Source organism: Diabrotica undecimpunctata, chromosome 7 (assembly GCF_040954645.1).
Source record: "Diabrotica undecimpunctata isolate CICGRU chromosome 7, icDiaUnde3, whole genome shotgun sequence".
Taxonomy (NCBI): domain Eukaryota; kingdom Metazoa; phylum Arthropoda; class Insecta; order Coleoptera; family Chrysomelidae; genus Diabrotica; species Diabrotica undecimpunctata.
The window spans coordinates 58,964,479-58,991,486 of NC_092809.1; the positions used below are offsets into that span (position 1 = coordinate 58,964,479).

Here is a 27,008-nt window from a genome sequence, read left to right on the forward strand (position 1 = left end):
TTCGGCCGAGCGCGCCGCAATATTTTGCTGCGTAAACTTAATGTTTCCAAGTAAAGCGTTAACGAGATATGCTTTGTACGTGATCCTTTAAAACTTCTCTTATCGGTTAATCCTCAGTCGGTACCCATCATCGTCACGTGAAATTCAAATACATTTAGTTAGTTATCGTACTCGGTTGTGAATAGTGCATCGAGGCAGACAACTGCTGTAGGGCGCCTGTGGTGAAAGTCGTGCAAAAACTTTTTTGAAACAACTAATTCTTTATATTTCGAGATATTGAAATATTGTTGGTCATTTATTCTTAAAAATTAATAATTATAATATATGAAATATATTAGCTTATTGTAGTTTCAAGTTTCTTAAATATTTTTGCCTCTGGTTCAGTAATAACCTTTTTTTTTGGCTAATGTATTTTTTATTTGTCATCAATCTTTGTTTTGAAAGAAAAAAAATGGTTTTTTATTGTTTTTATTGAAAAAAAAAACAGGAAACAAATCAAATTGTTGATAAAACAGACATACGAAAAAAAATGGAAATTACAGAACGTGGTAAAAAATCAGTAAAATTTTAATGACCAATATCGTGTATTGCTCTTCCTTGCTCTAATAACCTCTTGCAGACGACGGGGCATACTCTCAATTTTTCTCTGGATTACATGTTGTGGTATGTTATTCCAATCTCTCACTAACAGATCCTTAAGCTCCTGTGCGTTGTTAGAAGGAGGTTACGTTTTTTCAAATCGTCCCAGAGATGTTCGATGGGATTCAGGTCCGGAGACCTAGCTGGCCAGGGTACCCTTGTAATTCCAACTTCGTCCAAGTATTACATACTGATCCTGGCAACGTGCGGTCGCACGTTGTCCTGCATAAAAACAGCGTTTTCTCCAAGCCCTGCCATGTTGGGTATAACATGTTCTTCCGGAATCTCCGTAATGTATCTTCGTGCAGTTAGGGACCCATTTTAGATGAAGAGTAATTCTGTGTGGAAGTCGGAAGATATACCTCCCCAAGCCATGACCGAGCCTCCAAAAAATGGCATTCTTCGAGCAATGCAAGCTTGCGAAAATCGTTCACCGGTTCTCCTACAAACTCTTACACGTCCATCGGATCCAGTTAGGCAGAAACGGGATTCATCTGAGAATAACACTTTGCTACAATCGTTAATTCTCCAATGCGCGTATTGTCGAGCAAAAGCTAGTCGTGCAACTCGAGGCACCCGGCGAAGTGGCAGTCCTCTAGCCATTACCCGAGAAGATAGTCAAGAAGAACGAAGTCTTCTTCTGACTGTTGCAACACTAAAATTGCGATTTCGTACTTCCTCTAGACGATTTTGATGCAAAACCGCAGTTGAGGTCCGGTTTCGTAAAGCCTGAAACACAAGGAAACGGTCATCTAGTGCCTTGGTCGTTCTTCTTCGTCCAGATCCAGGTCGCCTTGTTAGCAAACTTGCCTCCTGAAAGCGTTGAAGTACTCGTTGAACCGTAGAAAGGCTTACGCCAACAGTTCTTGCGACTTGCCGTTGAGTGTGACCGTCTTCCACAAGTGCAACAATTTGTGCCGTTTTAACAACAGGCAAAGGCATTTTTGTCAAAAAATAAACACTAATAATGGCACTAATAAACACTAATGGTGGCAATAATAAACGTTTGTCCGTTGCATTTGAACAGAAAGTCGAAGTACAAACGAGACATTTAAAACAAGCGGAGTTACAGGTAGCGTTCATTTTGGGAAGTGTGCACTTTACCGCGAAATCGGCACTATTGGAATTCTTCGTTACAAAGGAAACCGCAACAATTCTCAGAAACATGCATTAGTTTGTATTTGTTTTATTATTATTTACGGTAAAGCTCGTTAAAAATGAAATATCGGTGATTTTCAAGGTGACCCGGATTTTATGATCGCGAGTGTATATTATATCATATTTTATAATTCAAGATTACGCCATGCCACGTAAAAATACAAAGGAACTGTTAACTCAAGCACAATTAGAGGAAATTCTAAATAATATGACAGATATTGAAGACCAAACAGATGACATATTGGAGAGTGATAGTGATTCGGATGAGCAACAAATTGAGGAAAACCAAGCCGATACATGTTCAGAGTAAGATATGTTAAATGAGGAGGACGTGGTTTACGAAAACGTTAAAGATACATTAATTGGCAAAGATAAAACCAGTAAGTGGTATAAGGTGTAACCAGTAAGTGGTATAAGTGTTTCTCGGAAGTAACAAACAATCACTTAAAACCCAAAATATTAGCCCGCAAACAAACATCGGAATATACAAGACATCAGCCAGACAAGTAGTCACGTATGAATGTAAACTACAACACTGACACACATGGTGAAGAGGATCTAAGAACATTAGAAAGAGAAATAAGGAGATTAATATTAGGACCAAAAATGACCAAGAACGTATAGGATTTGCTTATAAGACCAAGGGCATATAAGCAAAAAAAGGTAGATCATAGACGAAATGGACAGATAATCTAAAAAACCTCGGTTTAAGATGGAGTAGCGAAGGACCCATATTGGAAGTCTTAAGTCTAATGGATAGGTAGATAGATAACCATTTTTTCGATCATCTGCGAGTATTTTTAGGTATATTGTGTATATTAAAAAATGTTTAATAAAAATAATTATAAAAGTTTAATATACCATTTAACTTATAATTCCTGACTTTAATTAATAAATATGCTTTTTCCGCATTCCATCTGATGTGGTGTAATTAATAAAAGCAGTAAATTAATACATACAGCGAAAACAGACGAAATTTTACCCTTACAGTATTTACATAAACTGGGGCTCCTTTGAATTAACTGATAATTTATTTATGAATAATAACTCGGGTCGTTTCGAAGAATATAATTTTTGATACTTGTTATTTAATTGTTTTTGGAAGATATTTTGTTAGCATTTAAATTTAATGTGAATATTTTGGTATATTTTACGCAAAGAAATAAATTTTTACAAATGGAAACAAGGAATACTAATATTAAATTGAAGAAAAAAAATAGACACACATTAAGAAAAAAGATCCAAATAAAGAGGGAGAGAGAGAGGTGATGAAATATGCGGAGAATTTCCCAAACATGATAATAAAACGACTTTGTCACTACTTTTTATTCTGTGTATTTTCAGTACGTTAAGCTTAATAGTTTATTTACTTTATTATTAAATTTACAATATAAAAGTTATTCTTTTCTCTCTCCCAATGAAAATATATCTAGCGTATTGAAAGTTATACAATATTCTCAGATATCATGCAGCTACGAATGTTTTTTCTTCTAGGTCTTCTTTTAAAGTACATTTTACCTTACAACATTAACTTTGTAAATGTCTCAAGATTTGTTTAAAAATACTTAATAATTTAATTTAAGATAAGTGATGCATTCGATCGTTATTTGATGGATCATCATTTAAAACACAAAATAAAAATAAAATACCTTATTTTATAAACCTCCCCATACTGACACAACTATACATAATTCGTCATATCATCCTACACAACATAAATTGGCAGTCCACCATAGCATGTTACATAGAATAACGGAAATTCTCATGTCAAAAAATAACTTCGAGATAGAATTAAATATCATCAAGCAAATAGCAGTCAACAATGGATACAACGAACAAACTCCTAAACACAATTTGTTCAATTCTTTTGGATTGGTTGAAGAATTTTTTTTGTTGACTATTGCTATCCTCCTCCCGTAATTATTAATTATCCGAAAATGGCGGAGATATTGAGCAAAAACCATTGTCCTTTAAAATTAAGATGACGGCTCACGCAACGGGTGCATTCAGTCGCCATTTTAAATTTACACTACTATTGACTCCCCTAAAGGTTAGAATAATAAAATTTGGGGCATCTCGCCATACAAGGCTTTTTTTTCGTCTAACCCCATTGGACAATACCACAAGTGTTCCTGATGAGAGTTAAATAACTCGAAATACGTATAGAACAATAATGGATTCTGACAGACTGAAAGTACATGTAAACTAACAATTATTCACTACTAACACATGCAAAATAAAACATCGTGAAACTATGAATCAAAGGGTTAATGTTTATATTTTTGAAATTGTATAATCATCTTTAGGTTTGTAGTTATAAATAGAAAGATTAATATTTACAAAATAGCCTTTGGGCCATCACCATTTGTTTGGTGTATAGTAAAACTAATTACCGCAAATCAAAATGTATTTATTTACACCATAATATAATGTATTGATAAAATGCACAAATAATAAATTCACAAAAAAATGTTGCTCGATTTTCAATAAACAATGAAATTCATTTTGAATCATTACTTTGAATTTGAGATGGGGAATATTGAATAATATTGAATTTTATTCCTTACTTTAAGAAAATATAAGTTGCGCCTACATTTGGCGCAACTCAACGACTGTAAATTATAATCATTTCAGTAGATTTTAATATTTTTAATTTTTAATTTTAATATTGAGTTGATTTAAATACACAAATTTAAAACTTTAACTTTCTAGAGAAAATGTTAAAAAATAGTTTTTTTATTGTAAATAAACAATGATGAACATTTTAAAATTATTTTTATTATTATTATATAATAAAAATATATTATTAATATTATATTTTTAATTCTCAACAAAAATAATTGTGTCAAAAAGAAAAATATTTTACTCTCGAGTAAAAATCACTTGTTTTAAAACACTTCATATAAAACTAATAAAAGTTAATATCTGATGGTATTATGGTATAAATCACGAAATACGTATATACGTATATACACGTATATATTACGAAATGAAAGAGGAGATATGTTGGCATCTTTTTGCGTAGAAAAGCAATTAGTAATAACAAACACAATTTTCAAACTTCCAAAACGTCGTCTTTATACCTGGAAATCACCAGCAGATACACCTTAACGAGTTGTTTGTAACCAAATAGACTTCATATGTATAAATAAGAGATACAGAAATTCAGTATTAGCAGTAAAAACATATCCAGGCGCAGATGTACCAACAGATCACAATATTTTAGTAGGAAAAATAAGACTGAGATTAAAAGGAGTTGCAAGGACGAATAAGCAAACAGTTACTATTGATAGAGAAAAGATGTTAAATGATACTGTAAAACAATAAATAACTAGTATATTAGAACAAAAAATAAAGTTAACATCAAGCAAAGAGGAAAGTACTGAGGAAAACTGGACGAGAATTAAAGACATCTTAAAGACTGTTCAAAAAACAAAATTGAGTGCGCTAAAAGCAAGAAAAAAACAAGGGTGGATGACAGAAGAAATACTGAGACTTATGAATCGAAGAAGAGAAGTCAGAAATAAAGATAAAAACGAATACAAGAGGATCCACGCAATAATCAGGCAGAAGATAAGACACGCGAAAACACAATTTCATAGTAAAGAATGTAATGAAATTCAACAATATGAAAAGAAACACGATACATTTCATCTGCACAAGAAATTAAAAGAGGTCGCTGGAAACAAACGGAAACAAGTATCCCAAAGTTTATAAGACAGAAACGGACACAAAATATTAGACATCAATGAACAGTTAAAAGAATGGGAAAACTACATTTCTAAATTATTTGAAGATGAGAGAGTAGAACACTATACAGTGATTGCTATATCAGGTTCATCTATAACACAAAGTGAGGTTACACGTTTAATACAAACGGCAAAAAATGGAAAAGCACTTGGCCCCGATGAAGTAAGTGCTGAAATACTAAAGTTTTTGGGAGAAAATGGAATTAAAGCTCTGTTTAATCTCTTTAACAGAATTTATTACACTGGGATATTACCAACTGATTGGTTAAAGTCAACAGGGATTATCGGACAATAAGTCTGATGAGTCACGTTTTGAAGATCTTTAGAGCTGTTAGAGGCCAGAATTAGCAATACTCAATTTGGGTTTAGGAGTGGCTTGGGTACAAGCGAAACATTGTTTAGTATACAGGTGCTAGTACAAAGATGCAGAGATATAAATCAAAATGTGTACATTTGTGCAATCGATTTTGAAAAGGCTTTCGACAAAGTCCGACATAACCAAATGCTAGAAATATTGGAAACAGCTGGATTGGACGATAAAGATCTACGAATAATTACAAATCTATACTGGCATCAAGTGGCAAGAATAAAGGTTGAACAAGAACTGTCGGATGAAATAAATATAAAAAGAGAAGTGAGACAAGGTTGTATATTGTCGCCTTTACTTTTTAACTTATATTCGGAGGAAATATTTAAGGAAGCCTTAATGGAGACAACCGAAGGTATTATTGTGAATGGAGTAACCGTCAACAATATTAGATATGCCGACGATACCTTAGTGCTTGCTAATTGCAGAGAAGACCTTCAAAATCTAATGAACAAAATAAAACAGTATTGTGATCAGTATGGATTAAAACTCAACGTTAAGAAAACTAAATATATAATAGTTAACAAACAAAACTATGACGGTATAAAAGTCGAAGATGCCACACCGGACAGAGTAGAGAAACTCGTGTATCTCGGCCGTAATATCAATGAGAGCTGAGATCCAACCGCAGAAATTAAAAGCCGAATAGAACAAGCCCGAGCTGCCTTTCTAAAAATGAGAAACGTACTTTGCAGTCACGATCTTAGCATTGACCTTAGAGTTCAAATGACATCTTGCTTCATCTTTCCTGTCCTGCTGTATTTAGTGGAAGCGTGGACTCTAACTGAGGCGATCCTTAGACGCTTGACAGCCTTTGAGATGTGGGTATACAGACGACTACTGAAAATAATCTGGGTCGACAGAGTTAGAAATGAGGAGGTACTTAGACGGCTGAACCAAACAACACAACTGGTCAATATAATAAAGAAACGCAAGCTGGAATACTTCGGTCACATTATGAGATACCCTGAAAAATATGATCTTTTACATCTGATCATTCAGGGAAAGATCCAAGGTAATCGTGGTCCTGGTAGAAGAAGAACATCATGGCTGAAAAATCTAAGGCAATGGTATGGAAAATCAACTACATCGTTATTTAGAGCTGCTGTCAATAAAGTCGCGATAGCGAATATGGTAGCCAACATGATATCCAACGATCGATAACGGTCATGGAACTAGTATAAGAGTATAATGTAACTGTTTGTATGGGAAAATAAAGAAGCCATTGCTTCTACTATTTTCCTTATAAGTTCATTATATTTTCTTATCCATTAGAACTTCCTATGATTTCAAATATTTCAAAACCAAAATTGGCCAAATCGATTTAGTCGTTCTCGATTTATTATAAAAAAAGTTATAAAAACATACAATTATGTTTGTTAAACGTCATGGATCAAATGAACTAAAACTGTAGAGGTGAAATCGTATAAAACATTTTAAATTTACAATTAAAAAAAATAATGGCCATTCGTATATATATATATATATATATATATATATATATATATATATATATATATATATACACTAAATAAAAAAAAGGAATGGAATAACCACATAAGCAGAATGGATGAGACCCATGTCACAGAATAAATAACAATCAGAATACCCACTCTCAGATGACGCCTTTGAAGTTTGTCAGCACGCAATCGCCATATTTTAAATGGAAACATAGACTCGAATTGAGAAATTTGTGACCAGCTACAACAGAATTGTCATTTAAATTTTCAGAGATTAATAATTTAGTACATTTAAAATAATTTAATCTATTCTTCAACTAAAAGTACGAATAAAATAGTGCATATTATGTCTACAGTTGCAGTGTACAGTATTTATGTGTACTTATGTGTACAGTAAATAAATTAAACCGGGTTAATTTTTGTATGCACACCAGATAAAATGTCACTGAACAGTACTGGTTCCGTTTAAAACATGGCTGATTCCGTCTGCGCGAACGAGATGCGCGTACCTACTTTTTCAAGCAAAGAGGGCATTCCGATTGTTTATTATTCTGTGCCCGTGTCGTCCAAATAGCAAGAGATAAGTTACCAATCGCCAAAAGAAGTATCGAACGACCGCGCAAAATATAGAATGACAACCTTCCTTCCGTCAGTGTATAAACGTTTATGCAGTTGCTCACTTTTCACCATCACTGTATATAAATTTCATGAACGCCTTTAAATATTAAAGTAGTTTTCGCATCCATATTGAAACATGCTATTTTTCACTTATTTTTATTAAATTACATGTTGTGCAACCTTATTACACATTTTTTTCCTAGGTACAGCTTTTAAATACAAATTTTATGCTATTATTCAATTTGCATGTTTCCGTTTTGTTGTTGTTTCTCTTGATAGTTAACGGGGTTTTTTCTTTGTATTTCAGTGAGATTACACGACAGTATCCAGGAAGAAAATTTCCATTATTTAGTGTTTGACTTGTAAGTATACATTATGCTATAATATGCATGACTATTTTTATCTGATTTTACACACTTGTTTCCGGTAATGACTGTAGGAATTCAGCTAAACCGTGGGGGTGACCGGAGTAATATTATGTTTATATTGTAATATTACTTTGCTCACAATAATTAGCAAAATATAGACATCTAAGTTTCAATACAGTTGGACGGCGACTTATTAGTTACTGTTTTTGCTACTCAGGAATAATAATTAAAAATACTAGTCCGGTAAATGTATTATATCGATATAAGTAGATACTTCTGTAAGAGGCGGCAAAAGAGCCGATTCAGGAAGATTTGCGAGTACAAATGCAGTCGTTAAGAATTGCAGAATTCTCTCTCCTAATGCCAACCATAATGTAGCTTCGCCTATTTTTAAAAATTTTAAACTGTGTCCTTGTGTAGTGTAGTGTAATGTACAATTTTATGTTTATGACATTCTTTGATTGTTGGATAAGCCAAAATTGACGAAATGCCCCTGAACATGCTCTAGGAAGCGAAAGTATTTGAGCAAGATTTAATTAATAAACCGGGCTCGATATCTGCCTTTTATTTGATCACAATTCATTTATTCGAATATATATATATATATATATATATATATATATATATAATTACTATTTAAATGGGACTAAGCCACAATTAAAGGTTAAAGTAAGTTATTAATAAACTCACTTTAACCTTTAATTGTGGCTTATTCCCATTTAAATAGTAATTACTTTAAAATGCCACACGAAAATAGCTTCAGAACAATATGCATATACATATATATATATATATATATATATATATATATATATATATATATATATATATATATTGATTTAAAAAAAAAAACTATATATATATATATATATATATATATATATATATATATATATATATATATATATATAAACCTAAAGCTAAGATTAAAATACTATTACAAGAATTAATACTAAACAGGCATCCGGATTGAAACGATATCGTTTGACTCTTTACAAAAATCCTATAGACGAAACTATAAACATTCTGAAAACTAAATGCAGTATCCAGCAAGACTACTTCTCTCCGGTAATTGCCAGTATCTTTATAAAAGACTTTGAGACTCGAAGTCTTCCATAATACACTATCCACATCAATGCTCAAACTCACATGTCGTCTACGATATGTTGACGATATATTCGTCATTTGGCCCCATGGCAGAGATACTTTGGTGTCTTTTCAAACCCATCTGAATGGTGTACATCCTAGTACCCAGTTCACGATGGAGGTGGAAACTGATGCATCCTTATCGTTCCTCGACGTTACCATGAAAAAAAACAATCCCAAGGTTTTCATCACTCTGTTTATATAAAACCCACTCATACCATTCGTTACTTGCATTCTAACTCCTGTCATCCACCTTCACAAATTAATTCAGTCATTATTACCCTTATCTCCAGATCAATACGCTTCTGAAATGATGCAAGTAGATCCGCTGAGCTCTCTAGTTTAAACAAGCCCTCATCCAATTGATCCAACCGCGAAAATCACATCAATAGGAGCATCCACAGACATCAATTTCCCACTCAACCTTAACCCAAAGATTCAGACCCTCATCATACGAAAGCTTTTCTTCCTTACTAAGGTGTCACTGAAAAAATCTTCGAAAGAGGAATCAATACAATATTTACCCCCCAACAAAAACTTTCATTTCTTGTCCGATCCATCAAAGATAACATTTCAAATAAACAAAACGAAATTTATGAAATTCCTTGTGCAGACTGCCCCTGATCTTATATAGGCCAAACAAATCGTAGAACCCAAATATAAACATTCTATTTCTGTTCGCAATTCCGATTAAATTTTAGCTCTAGGAGCACACCATCTTCGTACAGGTCATAAAATTGATTTTGAAAACTCCAGAACCATAGCCCACATCCGCTTCTATAAACCAAGAATTATCAGAGAAGCCACATAAATTGAAAAAAGGCCAAATTATCTCAATAGTAGAGATGACGACATACGGTTACTTTCGACATGCAGACCTCCCATAAGGAAAATATCGTCCGCTCCACTCGCCAATCAAAATCCTACTGTTAAATATATTTGCGCCAACCCCAGCGCCAACCCCCGCGCCATCCCCCGCGCCAACCACCGCGCCAATTCCCGCGCCAATCCCTACGCCAATTTCCGCGCCAATCCCCACGCCAACCTCCACCCGAACCACAACAGCAAGAAAGCACGACACGCTAATGAGATAGTAACAAATATTTGAATAAACACCTGTGATCTAATTATTAGCAATCTTTACTGAAATGGAATCAAACATCGTCTATCTGTACAGCGGCACGAGAATCCGATGATATCAAAATCAAACGTGGGGTCTGACAGGGATGTATACTATCACCGCTGCTGTTCAACATATACTGTAAGGAAATCTTTCAAGAAGCAATAGAGGATGTTGAAGCCGGAATTCGAATTAATGGAGAATGGATCAATAATATCAGAAACGCGGATGGCACGGTGGTATTTGCTGACAGTTATGAAGCCCTCCAGGAGTTAACGAGTAGAATCACAGAAATAGGTCAGAGATATGGACTTTTACTAAACATTGAGAAAACAAAATATATGATGATCTCTAAGAAGGAACAGCAAATTGGAAGAATTAGTCTGAATGGTCAACCAATAGAAAGAGTAAAAACATACGCCTACCTTGGTACGAACGTCAATAAAAATTGGGACTACATATTCCCTAAAAATCAAATGTAGGATAAAAAAAAGCAAGATCTGCATTTGCACAGTCTCGTCTCGTTTTTACCTTCAAACGATAAGAACATTCATACTAATCGTTTTCGGTTCAACAGCCTGCTAATTAGTTTCTAGTTTTTTACTTGTGTTGTGGTGTATTTTTATATGTACCCAAATTGTGTGTTTTCAAATAAATGCAATCCCCGTTGGGGATTGATAAAAATCTAAAGACGTCCTCTTCGACGAAAAAAATAGATATGGATGTGATTAGCGAGAACAGTGCATTGGAAATTGATGATGAAACAACTCAGGAAAAAGATGGTTTGCAGCCCACGAAAATGGAGATAAAGCATTTTAATTTGCTGTCAGATAAGTACAATTTGAATAATATTTCGGTATATCTTGATAAAACCGGTGAAGAAAATCTGGGTAGGCTGCACCCCATGACTGTAGAACATATACTGTTTAAAATATTAAAACTTGGTAATATACAAGAAATTAAGAGTATTGGTCGGAAACGAATAAAGATTTTAGTAAATTCTCGTATAGATGCTAATGAATTAGTTAATATTAATTTATTAAAAGAACATAATTTAAGAGCATATATACCACATCACTTATTGGAAGTGAAAGGGTTGGTTAGGGACGTAGATACTCTGTACGATATTAATTATTTGATGGAGAATATTGAATGTACGTCTAGTTTTAAGTATATATAGAACAAAGCGTAAGATTCAAAAAGAATTAACAACAGAGTATGTAGATAAGAAAACTGTAGTTATTACTTTTAAGGGAAATATTCTTCCCAGTTTCGTAGCCTTCAATCAAGTTTATTCTCCCGTTGAGCAATTTGTTGGTAGAGTTGTACAATGTTACAGGTGTCTGAAATTTGGACATGTTTCTAAACAGTGTAAAAGTACACAAGATTCCTGTATACAATGTGGTGAAAATAAAAATGCAGATCATAAATGTAAGAAAACCAAGTTTTGGTTTACAATAACACTGTAAAAATAGTGACCATTTAACAATATCTAAAAACTGCCCAAAAACAGAAGAAAATTACGACCATTATGATAGAGTAACAAACTACCTTTTTAGAAGCAAAATTATACTGTGAAAATTCATTCTCCGGCCAAATTAGTCACAATCCTTTTTCTGTTCTTTCAAATTATGATAAAGAATTTCCCACACTCTCTGTAAATAATAAAAATATTTCCATAAATCGACTCAATATGGGTATGAGACAAACTCAAATTCCAACACACCGTCAAACTAATTTTGATAGCGAAAACCTTCCTACAGGAAAGAAAAAAAAGCCAACTCCCCTCCTATTCATTCACCAGTACAGCAACCTATTTTTCCCTTCACATTTGTACTCTCACAATCCTTACCTCCTAACCCATACAAACCAAACTATGGAAAAACTAATACCACAAATGAATTAGCTAAATGTGTGTCAACTTTTACAATCAAGCTTTTAAGCAACATTCGTACATTGGAAGACATTAAAACAACAGACGATAAAACAATAATTTCAGGTTTAGAACAGGTATTTCATACAATAGATAATAGTAATTTTAATGTCTTATAAACATTCTTTTAAAATAAGTCAATGGAACGCTAGATCTGCGGTTGCCAATAAAGGCAGCTTAACGAATTATTTAAACAAAGAAAAAGTAGATATTCTCCTTCTCAGTGAAACATGGTTTAAAAAAAATTTGCAATATCGATTTAATGGTTACAATCTTATCAGGAGTGACAAGCACGACGGTTTTGATGGCGTTGCCATATTAATTCATAATTCAATTTCTTTTAGCGAATTTACGTTAAATTGTAATTTTAATAAGGATATTTAAGTTTGTGGTACAAAGATTAAATACGAAAAAAGTGAATTAAGCAATATTATCTATATACATATCGCCTAAAAGTGAAAGCACAGTAGGTGATTGGACGAATATTTTCTCGGAAGTAAGTAAACCAGTAATTATAGGTGGAGACTTCAACGCTTATCATACAATCTGGGGATCGAATTTTAACGACGTAGTTGGAAAACAACTTATAACAGCTGTAGATGATTTGGGTTATATAGTAATAAATAACGGCCAACCAACTATTCTTACCGACCTGATCAAAATATTTCAGCCATCGATGTAACTTTCGCCTCACCTAAACTAAGTAGTAAAATAATCTGGTTCGTCTATCCAGATACTTTAGGCTCAAACCATTTTATCATCAACATGGAAATTAATTGCAAGAATAAAATTGAAAAGTTGAATCCTGCAAGCAAGGGGAACATAAAAAGGGCAATTGGTATTTATATGCATCTTCTGTTGAACAATTTTTTGATAAGCAGTAGCAAATGGAAAATATATCAAAAAAGTACAGTTTCTTAATAGATGGGATCTACCAGGCAGCAGAAATTTCAATTCCATAGTATAATCCTTTTAAAAACAAAATTCGAAACCCTCCCCCTTGGTGGAATAGAGACTGCGATAGAGTCATCAGTAAGAGTCAAGAATCCTTTTCAATAAATAAACATAATTCGAATTTTGAAAATTATTTGAAATGCCAAGAGAAGATAGCAAACATATTGTTCTGAAGCTATTTTCTTGTAGGATGTTAAAGTAATTACTATTTAAATGGGAATAAGCCAAAATTAAAGCTTAAAGTACGTTTATTGACGTTTTAATTTCCACTTCAGAAATCGTTCTCAAAATACAAACATTAGTAAATTGATATGTAAATACAATTAAAGTAGATACAATTTACTAATGTTTGTATTTTGAGAACGATTTCCAAATTGAAAATTAAAACGTCAATAAACGTACTTTAACCTTTAATTGTGGCTTATTCCCATTTAAATAGTAATTACCTTAGCAAACGGTAAGAAAAAACTAAAAGCAATATCTAAACAAAGTTGGAAAAATTTTGTCTCCGCCTTAAATAAAAATATCTATCATCAGCTGTATGGAATCAAGCCAGGAAAATAAACAGAAAACCAATATCGAACACAAAATTAGAGGAACAATTTTTTGATCAAATAACACCACCATCTGTCATACCACGGAAAATTACAATACATTCTACCAACAACGAAAAGGAATTTTTACTAGAACCATTTATTATTACTGAATTAGAGTATGCACTCAAAAACAGAAATAATTCAAGTCCAGGATTTGATAATAATAAATATCCTATGATTTAGTTTCTTCTAAAAATTGCTAAACTATTTTTATTGGATATATTCAATGACATAATTATCAATAATTCAGTTATTTATAAATTTAAATATGTAATTATTATTCCTATTCTCAAACCAGGTAAAAATCCCAATTTATCCGAGTCATACAGACCCATTTCCCTGATGTCTTGTCTACTAAAAACATTAGAACGAATGATCAAACATAGACTGGAATGGTGGTTTGATATGAAGAAATTACTTCCAGACCTTCAATTTGGATACAAAAAAGGATGTGGTACTATAGATGCTCTTGCTACATTACTAACGGACATTCAGGATACATTTTCCAATAATACATACCTACCTACAATATGTTTGGACATAGAAGTTGCTTATAATAACGTTTGTCTTGACATCCTTAGAAATTTTCATATACCAGCTGCATTACTGAAAACCATTCTCAACTTTTACACTTGCAGAAAAATTTATTTGAGATCAAATAACAATAAACTTATCTTCTTAAAGTGCCTATCCGTTCCGGATGTTGGCGATCATCACGGCTATCTTTACTTTATTTATTGCAGCGCGGAACAGTTCAGTGATAGTCGTGTTATACCACTTTCGTAAATTTTGAAGCCAGGAAATGCGTCTTCTTCCCGGTCCTCTCTTACCATTTACTTTCCCTTGGAGAATCAGCTGGAGAAGGCCGTAACGTTCTGGATTTCTCATTACACGTCCTAGATATTCCAACTTTTTAGTTTTGACGGTCATGAGAATTTCACATTCTTTTCCCATTCTACGCAGGACCTCCACATTAGTAACTCTGTCAACCCAGGATATACGTAAGATGCGCCTATAACACCACATTTCGAAAGCTTCGAGCCGATTCATAGATGCAACAGTCAGTGTAAATGCTTCCATTCCGTAGAGCAGAACTGTGAATATGTAGCAGTTCAATAGACGGCATTTTGTTTTTAATGATATGTCTCGACTGTTGAAAATGGTTCTCATTCTAACGAATGCTGCTTTTGCTTTTATTATTCGCTGTTTAATTTCTGTTGAGTGGTCCCATTGGCTATTTAAATTGGTGCCTAGATATGTATATTGCTCGACTCTTTCGATATTCTGTTGGTTGATTGTAAGTTGAGCGTTTAGTATTGGTTTTTACTAATTGTCATAAATTTGGTTTTCTTTATGTTAAGAGCTAGTCCGTATCTGTTGCTGACTTCTGTTATGCGATTTGTTAATATCTGTAAGTCATTCAGATTATCGGCAAAAACTATAGTGTCATCTGCATATCTAATGTTATTCAACCATTCACCGTTTATTAGTATTCCTTTCGCACAACCGTCTAAAGCTTCCTTAAATACCCATTCAGAATAAATGTTGAACAACAATGGAGACAAAATACAGCCCTGTCGTACTCCACGTTCTATTGCAATTTTATTAGTTAACTGGTCTTCTATTTTGATTTTGGCCGTTTGATTGTAGTAAATGTTTCTGATAATTCTAAGATCTTTGTTGTCAATTCCAATTTCTTGCATTAGAGTCATTAATTTGTCATGTTTTACTCTATCAAATGCCTTCTGGTAATCTATAAAGCATACGTATATGTCACAATTCACATCCCTGCATCTCTGAAATAGCACCTGTACAGCAAAAAGGGCCTCCCGTGTTCCCAGAGCATCACAAAATCCGAATTGTGTTCTTGTTAGTTGTTCCTCACATTTTGTATATATTCTTTTGTGAATGACCTTTAGAAATGTTTTAAGTAAATGGCTCATAAGGCTTATAATTCTATAGTCTTCGCACTTTCTCGCATTGGGTTTTTTTGGAAGATTTATAAAAGTTGACACTAACCACTCTTGGGGAACCACGCCGGTATCATATATACTGTTAAATATATTTGTCAACCATTTTATGCCATCATAGTCCATAAGTTTTAAGAATTCTGAGTGAAAATTATCAGGGTCTACTGCTTTACCATCTTTGGTGCTTTTGATGGCATATTTTACTTCTTCGACTGTAAATGGTGGTCCAGATTCGCAATTGGTGTTTGTTGTAATACCAGTGTTACTTCGTATATCTTCAAAAGTTTTTTCTACGTATTTAATCCAAATATCTCTTTTATGCTCTATTTCCAGTACTATGTTTCCCTGATTATCTGTCAGGAATCCAGTGTTCTTGTGTTTATATAAGCCTGCCGCTTCTTTAATCTTTTTATGGAGGTTAAATGAATCATGTTTTTGTTGTAATGACTATCTCTGTACACTTCGAGCTAAACCAATTTTCTTTTGCTATTTTAATAGTCCTTTTTATTTCGTTATTTATGTTGTTGTAGTAATTCTTATTATCTTTAGCGTTTCTTCTGTCTTCAATCATACATAGAATCTCCTCCGTCATCCATTCCTTTTTATTTGTTTTCTCAGGTTTTAAGTATTTCTCTGTTATTTCTTGACTTACTTTGTGCAAATTTTCTAGTTCTACATCTGTGTTATCTGTTTCTGTATGGGCCCACGGTTTTTCTGTACGAGCCCACGTTTTTTCTTTTAGGCGTTTTCTTATATTCTTAATAAACTTATAGGTCCTCGATATAACAACCTAGGAATTCCACAAGGGTCAGTTTTGAACACTTTATTATTTAATCTATATACATCTGATTTTAATATAATACAATATGCTGATGATTTTCTTACATATTCATCGTCCAAAACAGATGATAAGTGCATATAAATTTTGGAAAAAATGGACGACTTCTCTAATAGCTGGTTTAAAGAAAATGGGTTCGAAATCCAAGTAAATATAGTATATGTATTTTCACGAGGCATAATCTCCCAAAAATAAACAACTTAACAGTGAACAGTCGGGAATATAATTTCTGTTGTTCAATTAAATACTTAGGGATGATTCTTGACCGTAAATTAACTTGGAAGTTACACATTGACTTCATGCTAAATAGATGTAATAAGGGATTAAATTTCCTTAAAGCAATTTATAAAACTTGGTAGGGAGCCGATGTAGAAACTACGTTACTTTTTTATCGATCGTACATAAGATCAATCATAGATTATGGATGTGTTTTGTATGGTTCAGCAGCTAAGTAAATCCTGGGGAATATAGATGTGTTTCAAAATACAATATTACGTATTTGCCTAGGTACTATAAAATCAACTCCAATCAATTTGTTATATGTTGAAGCACTAGAATGTCCACTCAAATATAGAAGAGAATATCTTAGTCAAAAATTTCTGAATAATATTCGGTATAGAAACCTCTCTCTTTACTGCAGTATTAGCAAACTTAATAATGCAGTGAAATGAAAAAGACAGTCAAGATTTGATTTCACGTACAAAGTATCTATGTATCTGTTTATACGTATTTCGCCCTAATAGGTATGTCCTATACTGTTGTACGGAGTTGAGTCGTGGACTCTCACAGACGCTACCTACAAGAAAATTGAGGCTTTCGAAATGTGGCTTCATAGTCGAATCCTAAAGATATCTTATTGTGCCTACGTCACCAGGACGTCACCAGGACGTTTGATTAAGAATACAAAAAGGAAAATAGTTGTTAACCACAATAAAAACAGCCAAAATCGAATACCTCGGTCACATCATGAGGAACAGCAGAAGATATGGGTTAATGCAATTAATTCTTCAAGGAAAAGTAGAAGGTAAACAAGGATCAGGAAGGCGAAGGATTTCTTTCTTTCAGCGAAGGCTGAAAAACTACGTACGTGGTTCAACACAACAACCGCAAATCTTTTCAGAGCCCCAGTTTGCAAAATACAGATTGCCATGATGCTCGCCAATATCCGAAACGGATAGGCACTACAAGACGAAGAAAAAATCAACTGGTTGTAATATTTCTCATAAGCAATTTGTTCACTAAGCAACGATATAGGTCTGTAATTCTTTAGGTCACATTTGTGCCCTTTTTTGTGTAGAAGTATTACTAGACTCTCGTTACAGTCTTTAGTGATTTTCCTATTATGGAGACATCTATTATATAGTTCTGTTAGTATTGGAATTGTTATTGTCTTATTTATTTTCAGAAGCTCGGCAATTTCGTTTTCTCTATTTGGTTGATTAAATATTACGAGGTTTTCTAAAAGTCTTCAATTATTTTTGATATTTTTTGATAGTTTTCTAAACACGTAATGCTGTAATGTCTTAGACAGGTAAACCTCTGTTGTTTTTTATGACCTGATCTATTAAGTTCTCGTTCCATTTTTTAATATCACATGCTATTTCTTTTATTTTTTTTATCTTTTTGTTTTTCTAATTATTTTATTTAGTTCTACGTATTCTTGAGTAAGGCGTTTGTTTTCCGCTAGTAGTTGTCTAGTATTTGTCTATATATATATATATATATATATATAGATTATGATTCAATAGGAGAAGATATTACATCGTGCAGGCGGGTCGGGTTACGCGACTCTGTGAGTAGATCAGCATTTTGTTCAGTGTTGTTACATAGTAAACGGTGTTTGTTTTTGTGTTCGAAGTGAATTTTAACTAATATTTGTTAAGCTTTCATCACACATGAGGTCCGCCGTGTTTGGTTGTCATGTCGACAATCAATCACAAGATTTCAGTACGAATTTTTATTTTTTTAGTCTCCTAAAAGACAAAAATTGCGAATTATGAACCTACCCCATAAAAATGTAAATCTTTGATGACCTCTTATTATTTGACAATAAAACACTAAAAACTTTTGTATTTAACACTTTTTTTTTAATTAAAATTTATTTTTAAATTATTATCACTATAGCTGTTTCGGCCAGAGTGCCTTTCTCATGTGATCTATTTTTGGTATGTGTTTACACTTTATAGTTTTTAACTGAATAAGTTGAGGAGGGGAGAACTGTTTGTCTCAAGTTGGTCATTCTGAATTATATCTGTATTTTGTAATTTGTTAATTTCCATAGATTCTAATTAAGATAGCTTAAGGCGTTTATTTTGAATGTGAAGAATTTGAAATTCATTAAAAGAATTATTGAAAGCCCTTTTATGTTCTGCTATACGTTTTATAAAAGTTCTACCAGTCTGACCGATGTAAGTTTTTGGACAGTCGCCACATTTAAGTTTGACTACACCGCTGTATAATTGCTTTTTCTTTTGGCTCTTGATGTTCCTAATATATTTGCCTAAGTTGTTGTTTGTTTTAAAAGCTGGTGTTATTTCTTTTTTTATGTGTTTAGCTATGTTTGTTGAAATTTTGCCTGTATATGTAATCAACCAGAAGGTATTGGGTTCTTTGTCTGGTAAATCGATTTTTTTCGCTTTCTCCCTGCGTGGGGAGGTTTTAGGGGGAAACCGGGAGGTAGGAGTGGTAAACTTTATTGTATCTTTTTTGGGGTACCAAAATAATATTTTTAGCAAAATTCAGCTTATTTGTATAATTTTTAGAGGTTCAGTGGTATTTTCGTCTCTGACGACTGGAGTATTGATGTCGTAACCATATGAGATGTCACTGAGTTTGGGTTTATATCTAGTGAAAATTTTTTTTACTATAAATTCTGAAAATTCTACGATACTTGATAGTTTATCCAATAGTATCTATAAGCATCCATAAATATACTTTTTTTTAATTATTTATACACAAATAACTTTTGCATTTCTTTTTGTCCGTACCTCGTACCTAAAGAATTTAATCAATTGTAGCTTAGCTATGTTAGCCCTTCAACCATAAGAGCTTGTAAGTAGATTTTTTACAGTATATTAAATTTAATAACATCCTTCTTCAAATATTTACCCTGGCAGTATAAGTAATTCCGACACGTCCCTTCATCAAATAAAAAAGTAATTTACGGCACCTAAAAACAAACAAAGTAGGTAAAATTGGCCTTTAAGAGAAGAGCAACCAGTCAGCCAGAGGTCTCCCGTTCCTGCTGACGATGTTAAACGGAGCGTTTTAACACGTTTCCCATTAGGAAACAATGGGATAACGGAAGGACGTAACATTTAGCGGAAGACTGAGGTGTTAAATTGAAGGATATCGAATACATCCTTTGAGAAGGAAAGGAGAGTTTGTTGGATGGATGCGATAAAATCTGATTTTATTTTCTTCCTTTTAAATGATTGATAGACGTTGAAGTATATGTATTAACCGTAAAGTTGACACTAAAATAAGTACATTCGATTTTTTTAATTAGGGTTAGATTATGTTGTTAGTATTTACTGTCCAGCGTGGTATAGTTTGATAAGTAGGTAGCGAATATCTCAACAAATTAGTAATATATTCGCAACACGTTAAAGTTTAAAATATCTTGATTGTATGTTACTTTCCTATGAGATGATATTTGTGTGTAGGAGTAGATAGTTAGAATTGCTGATATTCTTTGCTGTGTCTAATTATTTGTTAATGTCACAGTCTTTTAATAAATCTGTCTTCGACCGTTTTTTGTTGTTCATAATCAAATTGAAGTTTCTTTCTTCGATGTCGATTTTTTAAATAGATTTGAATTCCGTTTCTTCATTCATATCGTCACTTACCCATTAACGGCTCAGACAATAAACAAAGAGAAATTTGACAATTTATTTATTAGATTGGATTAAAAACACATAAATTAAGACTAATTTACAACGAAAATTTACATAAACAAATAGTATTACTTTTGCACATCCGACATTTTTTTCTTGCACTATTATCGTCTCCTTTTATAATGTGGCCAATATTGTCAAATCTAGTTTCAATTGGTAAAGCAAATTAAGATGGACGTCCATGTACTAAGTTTGACACTGATTTAGCGGTTTCTTCACTATTCTCTCCATGTTTGATTAAACGAAATTTATGTCGGCTCATGTTTTCTCTTATAATTTGCACTTCTTTATCCTCATCCTTCGACCAATACCTACATATCATCTTGAGGGAGAGTGTGATAACCAGATAATATATCTACATTAGAAGTTTGACACTGATGTAGCAGTTTCTTCACTATTCTCTCTATGTTTGATTAAACGAAATTTATGTCGGCTCATGCTTTCTCTTATAATATGCACTTATAATGTACGTATCCTCTTGAGGGAGAGTGTGATAACCAGATAATATATCTACATATGGCAATAAACTTTTTTTAAATCTATGTCATTAATTTGAAAATCGTGACGCTAATTCTGCGATTAATAAATTGTCTCAATTATTTCTTTATAAAAAAAATTAAAATTTTAATAGGTGACTTGCCCTCATGGTTGGCTTTTATATTTGGTTGATTCGTAACTTGGGATAATTTGGATTTATTATTTTTGCCTGGTTCTTTCTTTGGATGTTTTGGTCTGTGTTTCAGAGGAATATCAATAGCAGAATCGTCAGAATTCCCATTCACTTGTATTTTATATGTACCTGCAGTATCTGATTTTATTCCTTCTTCACCAATAATAATATTATCAATGTCTTCTATATAGGAAACTACATCTGTTTGTGAGTGTTCACAGTGAGTCAGCACTTTCACGATCTGAGTCATCTTCTAACAAAGCCATTAACTCTAGTAGTTAGTACCCTTTTCATTTCATATTTCTAGAATTGTCTAAAATAAACAAAAAAATTCAGTATATACACGCAGTCACTTGATAATAATTTAGCTTACCTCATTTTAATTTATACGGAATGTAAAACAAATAAACACAAGGAAACTTTCAAATCAAGTTAAAAAAACGAATATAACGTTTACAGCACACATCAGTTCCATAAATAGTGAATGAAGTGTAATCGTGAGTGTAAAGTGAGATCGTATGTTAAAATTTCATATTGTTTAGTCTAACGAAAAAATATAGTATGCTTCAGAATAATACATTCAGACAAAAATTGGAGAGATAACATAGTGTAAAAAGGGCAGAGGTTGATTATTGCTAATGCAATCGATATAATGGGTTTGATAAACAACACATGTCTAAAATCTTAATCTAATACTGTTGGTTACAGACTTATAGACAATGCACAATATCAAATGTCCTACTATGGAGTGTAGAAAAGACGAAATGAAGGAGTGGTTAAGACAGCGAAACATTCGATTTTTAGAATTCATAAAGGCATAATTGTATAAGTAGCATAATAGAAATTCACAAACCCAGATAATGTACGTCTGAGATAGATCAGATTATAAGTTATGCTGGTCACTCTGTCTTAACACTACCACCCTAAAACCCGAACTTAAATTCAATTAAATTAAAACAAAAAAGTAGAATTCCAAAGATTTATTGGTTGTTAAAAATAAACTTCAGATTATTGCTTTAATATGCGCCTTCTAGAATGTACAAGGCAAAACCAATGATGAATGGACCGACATGGGGAATATAAAATTTCATTCCATGGTCTATCGATTTATCTAAGCAAGAACCTTTGGTGAACTAGTTTTGTAAAATGATGAAAATGATTAAAAGTAAGTTTCAAGAAATGCAGTTAAGATCTGCTTTCAAGTATAGTGCATTTTCTTATTCACTTATGCGTATTTTGTCGCAGCAGGATTCATCAGAGCGAATCTGTAGATGCTCTGAACGTGAAAACAAATCTTTTCCGTCAATAGAAAGTAATAAGAAAATAATTTCATTAAGACGTTACGGCTTCAACTAAGAATAAAACGAAAAATTAGGAATCCAAAGATTTTATGGTAGTTGAAATCAAAATTCGCATTATTTCTTAAATCTATGCCTTCTACAATTCACAAGGCAAAACAAACGATGAATGGACCGACATGGGAAATTTAAAATTGCATTAGACGGCATATCGATTCATCTAAACAAGAACCTTTCGTGATCTGGTTTCTTGTACTCATAAAGAGTAAATAAAGATAAAAAGAGACAGTTAACATTTGATTTCCTTATTTAAGTGGTTTAGTTTTTTTTGTGTATTTTCTTTTCTTCTCTTCTCTTTCTGTATTGTTCATTTTTTTATTTTGTTGCATTCTTGCAGTCATCGTCAAATCAATGATTTTTATATTATTACGTTCCTTATTAATAAGGAACTTAAATATATAGAAAATCTTAACCAAAATAAAGAATTTAGAGCTTTCTTAGAAAATTGACATCAACAGAAAAAAATTAAATGTAAAAATTAAAGTCAATACAGAATTCAGAATTAACAACTATTAACAACAAGGAACGATGCATTGAATAGCTTGGTGGAAAACTTGAAGTTAAAGATGCAGTTAAAAAACTTGCCAGATACTAATCACCCAGAATACATATTATACCAGATGAACCATATAAAGTAGGTAGTTACAATACCATAACAGCAATACATTGCTAATCTATCTGGTCTCATTCGGTTTACATGTTCGTTCCAGTTTTTTTTCTTGTTTTTATCCACCTGTTAATATTTTGAATTTTGCATTGTTCGCGTATACTTCTGTTAGTTTGTCTGTCTCTTAATGATATGCCCGCTTATCTTAATACTTTCATTTCGATATTACCGATTTGTTGCTTCGTCTTTTTTGTATCTGTCCTTGTTTCCGCTGCATATGTTAGGATTGGTCTTACTGTTGTTTTGTATACTTTCATTTTGCTTTTCGTGGTCAAATATTTATTTCTCCATATGGTTTCTCGGAGGCAACCACTTACTCTTGCCGCTTTTAATGCTTGCTTTGTGGTCTCTGTTCTCATATCCCTGTCACTAGTAATCTCTACTCCTAGAATTTTGCCGTCTAGATCACACCCTGAAATAAATTTTAGAAAAAACAGTGAAATATGGCATAGATATTCATCACATATTTATAGACTACACAGCATCCTATGACTCTGTTAATAGAAGAGAAATGTTCAAAGCAATAAAAGAGGTAAAGTTGGTAAATTTAACAAAACTAACTTTTGAAAATGTAGAGTACGAATCCAGGGACAACTATCTGAACCTTTTAAAACAAATAACGGACTGCGTCAGGGAGAGGCTCTTTCCTATACACTGTTCAATCTGACTCTGAAAAAAGTAATACGTATGTCACAAATCACAACCACCGGTTTAATATATAATAAATCAGTGTAAATCTTTGCCTATGCTGATAAGAGAGGCACATGCAGCACTAAAAATATCAGCTACAAAAATGACTCATCAGAGCAACTGTGCAGAAGCCCTGAACGTGAAAACAAATCTTTTCCATCAAGACGAAGTACGAATAAAATAACTTCATAAAGACGCTACGGCGATATCTGAGAATAAAACCAAAAAGTATCAATCCGAAGATTTCTTGGTTGTCGGAACCATTGTTGATTTCGACAAACCTACAACTTATCTACAATCAACGTTGTAGTTATTTTATTATTACTTCCTCTTGACGGAAATGATTCGTTTTAACGTTCAGGTCTTCTACAGAGTCAAATCTTAACTATTTTTCTTGATCTTCGATTATTCTTTATGAGTATAAGAAACCAGTTTACGAATGGTTCTTGCTTAGATAAATCGATATGCAGTTAAATGCAATTTTAGATTCCCCATGTTGGTCCATTCATCATCTGTAGAATAATCCGAATTTTGGTTTCGGATCAAAAAATTTCCGGATTTCTTATTTTTTGGTTTTATTCTTAACTGGCGCCGAAGCGTCTTTATTAAGTTATTTTATTATTACTTTCTCTTGATGGAAAAGATTTGTTTCCACGTCCAGAGCTTCTGCAGATTCGCTCTGATAAGTCCTGCTAGGACTAAATACGTATAAGGGAATAAGCAGGGGCACTATCCGTGAAATTAAATCTAATTGTCTTTTTTCAATTTAATTAGAGTGTGCTGCTTTAGAAAGATATTTGAAAGATAAAAATGTGGACTTAAAATTTTAAAATTTTGATAAATATTATAATGAATTTTTCTCTAAATTTTCCCAACGGAAGTGGAAAAAATATTGCAATTACGCGTTATTTAATGGAAAAAGAAAAAATACTCTAGATTTAATTGTAGATAAATTAATAATACAGTTGCAAAAAGATAGGGTGGATTCTCTGGAAGATAGCAGTCCCGAGACATAAGACGAACCTTTTGAACTTTAACTTTAATGTCTTCTTTTGAGGTTTGCTAAAAAATAAATCATCTTAAGTTTCTTGTGTAGTCAAGTTATTTTTTTTTTCAAAGAAATTTTTATTTACAAGAAAAATAATTAGAGCACACGTTTGGGAAAAATTTATATCACTTCATATTTAATCGATAATTTAGTGTTATACAATAATTACCGAAATGTTTTCATCACAAACCATTCTACTGATACATACTTATCTTTTCCTACAATTCATACGTAATTTGGAAATTTTTTTTCATTGGAATAGTTTCTTTACAAACTAAGGTCATACTTGGTAAACTTTTTACACAGAGTGCAAGAACGAGGCGAGAAAAGAGCGCATTATGCATATCTTTTCTTCTGAATGTGTTCTCACTTAGTTTGGTAAAGTAGCACCATTTTTCTCATGGTAAGTTACACCATTTATGTAGTTACGAGCTGTCGCGTTATGAGATGTCATGGAACCAACAATTTATCACAAGCAGTAAAGCCATAAAAAGAATTAAACAAATAAAATAATGTTTTTAAACCAACCGTAACTTATATATCTATACTTTATTTAAAACATCTGCTTCAAATTATTTTTTTCCTAAAAGTTTATACTTCTATAAAATACACTTCGCTAAGGGTTTCAACGTAAATATATCCTACCTTTTCGGTTTCTATATCGACAATTTGTCAAGACGACACAAATTAAATGATTCCAGTGAAGGGAAACATACACTAGGTAAATATGTTTACCAGAAGAATAAATACGGGCGCACACAACTGCTTTATTCGAAAAATTCATTTTTCTTCAACAGAAAGGCGAAGGAGCCCTTGCCATTCAAAAACAGGATGGTCGAACGAATGTTTTATTAAGAGATCCTTGATTTGTTTGTACGGTTCCGGATATATATTGTATTTTAGCAAATATTGTATATAATAAAGTGAGAAATATAGCGAAATATGTTTTGTATTACAAGTGTTTTTTATTTGAGCTTTAAGCAGAGTCTGTTAAAAATATAAAAATCTCTTGTTTTTCGATATCAAAATGTTGATTCTTAAAATTTAAGAAGAAGTACAATTGCTTAAGTTTAACTTGTCAAATATAGCTTGAGTGTACGTTCACACAGACTGCTATGACGCGATTAGCGATGCGATGCTTTGCTATGCTATGCGTTACATCAAGCTATTATCTGTGGGTATTTCAATACAATGATATGCTTGTGAGCTAGTCGCCACCGTCCTAATAAAAATATTACTACGCGGTTTTTGTTTGATGATCTATCCTACAAAACATTGTTTTTCAGATTCCTTGCCACTGGGATGTCTTATAGAAGTTTAGCATTCACTTTTCGTTTAGGAATCTCGACAGTTGTAAATATAGTACAAGAAATTTGTTTAGAAATATGAAAAGTTTTTCTACATAAGAAATGTTGATACATTCCGATGTACAATATTGGAAAAGACAGAATGTTTTTCCAATTACCAACACCTCAAATAAGCAAGAACATATATAGTAACGTAATTACTAATAAACAGTAATTAATACTTACTTGTTACTTATAACTCCTTTGCAACCTAAATCCATAATTTATTTATCTTGTCCCTATTGTGATAGTTTTTGATCGTTGATCTCATAGGGCCAGACGAATTCTAACATTGTTTATTAATTTTTCCACATCCATATCGCTCGCTAGATATGCGACTATTGGCGATGGAATCAAACATTCTTGAAAACCAAACCGAAGCTCATACCAAACCGAAGCCGCTACTAGCATTACATC

General features: G+C 32.7%; 1 protein-coding gene across 5 annotated transcripts in view; it reads left to right on the top strand.

The window, feature by feature from the left end:
- CaMKII (Calcium/calmodulin-dependent protein kinase II) overlaps nucleotides 1–27,008 on the top strand; it is a 699,413-nt gene that overhangs the window by 321,572 nt on the left and 350,833 nt on the right. For all 5 annotated transcript variants that reach the window (XM_072537374.1, XM_072537369.1, XM_072537372.1 and 2 more), the window contains exon 4: nucleotides 8,299–8,353. In XM_072537374.1, the coding sequence (XP_072393475.1) occupies nucleotides 8,299–8,353 (55 nt within the window). The remainder of the gene's footprint in view (nucleotides 1–8,298; nucleotides 8,354–27,008) is intronic.